We start from the raw sequence: 4491 nt of genomic DNA on the forward strand, positions 1-4491 counted from the left end.
ATTATAGATAAATGCATTTATTCAAAAATAATGAGTACATTTAATGACAAATGGGAATTTTGATGTTACCTAAACCTGATGAAAAAAGTCTTACTTTGTAATACAGAAGAGACACAAAAGAATTGAATCCTCCATATTGGTCATGGTGTGGCTCAGTACACAAAAAACAGAGAACCATAGTTCAAACATAGTTATACCATGAAGGGAGAGTGCCCAGCCATCCCCACACCAAGACCCCCGCCGCAGCCGCGGCAGCCAGAAGCCCCCCAACGCCACGCGGCAGCAGGCAGAGAAAAACCGCCCCCCAGGTGACCACGTCCGCCACCCAGGCCAGGGCCAGCAGGACCGCCACGAGGCCCCCAGAGCCAGAGAGCAGGGAGGCATGGGGGGAAAGAGAGTGCTGCCCCAGCCAGGAGGGGGCTGCGCCCAACGCCGGGCCCCACCCGAGAGGTGTTGTCCACAGCCCCAGACGAGCACTTCATCACCACCCAGGGGGTCTGGGCATCCCCCCGCCCCAACCCCAGGTACGAGCCAGGACCCCCCAAGGGAGACCTGCTCCGCGCTCCAGGCAGCCATCCACCAGGCCCACGGTTGGTCCAGATAGGTGCAAGACAGGGGCCAGCCGCCCTCGCCCAGGAGGGGGGCTGAACATGGCACGACCAGGCTCGGCCACTGTTGGAGATTTGGTGAGGCCCAGCGCTGAGGGGCAAGGACCAGAACCCACACCACAGGCACACGGACACCCCCGGTTCAGGTGTGAACTCTCCCTGCATGGAGAGCGGGCCGCCGGGCCCAGGAAGCCAGCACTCAAGAGACACGGCCGGCGTTGCCAAGGACCCAGTTCCCCGTACCAGGGATGGGGTAGGGGAAAGATGGTGCAAGGTCCCACCTTCCTTGCGAAATGCGTGTGTGTGTGTTTGTGAGGGTGTTTGTGTGCATGTGTGTGTGTTTATGTTGGAATATATATTTTGAGGAGTGAAGGGTGTGTGTACTAAAGGGGTGCAGTTAAAATTGGCTGGTAGGGCACTAAGGGGACATCTCCTGATTACTCACAGTGATGTCCCATCACCCTGTCCACCAAGGGGCCCTAAATGTCTAAGGTGCAGTTAAAATTGGCGGGTAGGGTGCTAAATGGACATCTACTGCTTGCTGGCAGTGATGTCCAAGCACCCCCCTACCAAGGGCCCGACATGTCTAAGGTGCAAATAAAACCGAGAGAGGGGGGGCCCATTCCATACGGCAACCATGGGAGGGGGACCACTACCAAGTAGCCCCCCCCCCCAAAGCGCAACTCAGGCTAAACCCCCCACCCCTCACCCTAATATGAGATTATATGAGGAAAGGGGTAAGTTGGAGACAGCTGGTAGACTGTCCCCCGGTGGTCAAACAGCCGTCCCCCAGCCCCCCCCAGCAACGCGCCCAGGACCTGCAAACCTGGGGCCCCATCCCCGAGGCGCCGACGCCCCAGGTCCAGCACCACCCACCCTACACAGAGAGAGAGGAATTATTACTTTTTAACGCACATTACGTCAGACGGTTCAGGCTTCCACCGCGTTCGTTAAAAAGTAATAATGCACACTTCGTCGCCCATTAACCCTTACATATACGATACTTTTGAAGCAGAAACATGTGTCAACAGGTGATCTAATTTCTTTTGATTTCAAATATGTGAGAAAACTCAACCACTAAAGTTTTTGATCTCACTTCAACTAGTTTTGGTTTGTCAAAGAATGTTGCAGTTGATGTAGCGTCTCATGATAAACTAGAAACAATAACATTACCCCAACCTTTTTTTTTTCAAGGTTAGCTTCTATAAATACTCCTGGGAAGTGACATGAGCAGTTTTGCCTGTAGAGACCAGTCCATTTCCTCATTACATTACTGGCCCCTTATTTATAAGACAAGAGCACATTTGAAACCATCACAGTCTTCAAAGAAGGATCACAGCATGAAGCAACTTAACTCCAGTGAGCTGTCTTCCAATGCCTCTGTATCTCCAGGAACTTTTATCCTTAATCCTTCCTGGAATTACAATGGTCTGATACCATCTGTGGTGTTGTCTTTTAGCTTTTTGTTGGGAGTCCCTGGGAACATCGCTGTGATTATTTTCAAACCCAACTTTCAGCACCTGTCCTCTGTGAGCCAGAAACTGATGCTGAACCTGGTTGTTTCAGATCTGCTCTGCCTGCTCACTCTTCCATTGTGGATTTATGCGTTTCTTTACATGTGGACCTTTGGACTAGTAGCTTGTAAGCTTCTAACGTTCTTTTCGTACTGCAGCTCATATGGCAGTCGACTAACTGTGACTGTTTTGAGTGTTCAGCGATACTTGCTGGTGGTGCATCAGAAGAATTGGACACATCATACGGGAGTGAGATTGCTGCTGGTGCTGTTGTGGCTGGTTTCCATCATACTTTCCATTCCTCCACTGGTGTTTCGACAGGTGTCCACTGGTCAGAACACAAGACTGTGTGAATCCCAATATTCCTCAGAAGCTCAGTGGATCACAGTCCTGCTGGTGGAAGGCCTGGTAGGATTTACCATCTTTTTTCTGGTAGTATTTTCATACACCCGTCTCCAGAAGAAGGTGAAGCAGGCAGCATTTTTCAACAATCCACAGACAACCAGGCTGATTACCAGTATCATCGTGAGTCTTTTGGTTTTCTGGGTTCCATATCTTTTTTTCAATGTTCTTAGTGCTGCAGCTATTTTTCTACACAATGAGGAATTTTTCAAGTATTGTTTGAAAGCTTTGTACACAGTTAGAGCCCTGCTTTTTGTGAACAGCTGCCTAAACCCAGTCTTGTATGCATTTACTTCTCACATTTTTGGTTGCAAAAGAAAGCTTTTTAGTTAACAGCAGTCTAAATATCACAACTGTTAAGTGTTATCGATGAGAGACTGAGAAAACATCTCTGTAGGAATTTTTTAAAAACCTATGCTTTTAACCAAAAACTCTTAGTGTTCATTTGCATTATTTGTAAACTTACTTTTTTTGGTATCACTCAGAAGGATTCCAAGTTTTTTCCATCTAGATTGTTCCTGGTTGTTTAAAGAAAAAGTTTGTTAATAGTGACTATCTAATGACTCAACAAAAGAACATTTCTATTTCAGATCAATGCATTTTTAATGCCTTTTAAAGGATAGAGTGGAAATGCTTTCCCTATTTTTTTATTTGCACTTAGGGCATGTAAACATTATCGCATGTTTCTTTCTTATATTAGAAATTATGAAATGTAAATGTAAAAGAGATTGATCCAAAGTATGGGGCTGTAAACTTGATACAATAATCCTGTGTTTTTATCTCTTTTTTTTTTAGTTCCTTTGTTTTTTAATATTATGGATTTCTACATTTGTCTTTTTTTGCAGACTTTTGAGTGAAGTCCAAATAGTCTTATTACTTCATATGTACTTCCTGTAGATCAGTGATTCTTGTTTATACGAGACACAACTACAGTAATACCTTTAATGCAAATGCAGTCATACTGCACGCATTCTATTTATATTCACATGAGTTTTGTTTGTCTTGTAAGTGTTGCCTCTATGAAAGTTTGTCTTTTTTATCTTTGTGCAATTACTGATACTGCACTTTCCATTAAAAGCTTTTTTATTTAAGTCCTTTTTGAGTACCACTTTTCTGTCTATTCCTTGCACACCGTTAAGTCAATGCAGTTTTCTTACACTGACATAAAACTGAGAACCTTTCATGATTGTGACCGATATGGATGTGAAGCCAATTCCTAAAAAAACTGACAACATTTAGTTCCTGATTGTTGTTGCAAGAGCTTCAGACTAGATTCTTTTTAACTTTGTCACAGCACATGAGGCAACAAGATGAGTTACCATCCAGCCAGAAATTCATTTTTGCAGTGCAAATAATTTATTTTATAGACCAATTATTATGATGGAAGTATTACAATACATTCACTAAGCATTAATATACAGAGGAATGCAAATATGATGAGTGCAAAGAGCCAAAATGGATATAGTGGTGCAAAAATTACAGTATTGTGTAGTATGAAACAGAGAAGTTAAGTACTATCAGTGCATTGAATTAGATGTCTACCATGAGGTAATAAACAATTTGTATACTGTAAAAATAAAAGATAACTTACTGAAAAAGTTGGGGGTTCCTGGGAGTTGTAGTATAACTAAAACTCTGGGTACGGCTCCCACGGGTGACCAGAGGGAGAGACAAAGTTCTGACTTTTGACGGTAGTACACATACAAACAACAACAAACAAAATGCAAGCATTTCCCACAGGACCTGTGGCTCTACTGTTTTTTAGATTAATGTATATTAAATTTTTGTATCATAATCTGGGTTAAGGTATTCCACGAATAATACATATTAGAGGAATCCCTGGAAACATTGCTGTCATTGTTGAGAGTATGTTGAGATGTATGTTTGTGAACATTTTTGGAGCCAACAGGGGGGTATTCCAGAAAGCATGTTTAAACTACACTGACTTTAACCCTGAACTCTGGCTG

At 43.9% G+C, this 4491-nt stretch overlaps 1 protein-coding gene across 1 annotated transcript; it reads left to right on the forward strand.

The window, feature by feature from the left end:
- The first annotated feature begins 1874 nt into the window (after window positions 1–1874).
- Window positions 1875–3260, forward strand: LOC110017744 (C-C chemokine receptor type 8-like). Its single transcript, XM_020714735.2, has one exon. It carries the CDS (start codon window positions 1949–1951, stop codon window positions 2855–2857), a length of 909 nt encoding a protein of 302 aa, XP_020570394.1. The 5' UTR covers window positions 1875–1948; the 3' UTR covers window positions 2858–3260.
- The last annotated feature ends 1231 nt before the right edge of the window (window positions 3261–4491 follow it).

The sequence above is a fragment of the Oryzias latipes genome, chromosome 24, assembly GCF_002234675.1.
Source record: "Oryzias latipes chromosome 24, ASM223467v1".
NCBI lineage: Eukaryota > Metazoa > Chordata > Actinopteri > Beloniformes > Adrianichthyidae > Oryzias > Oryzias latipes.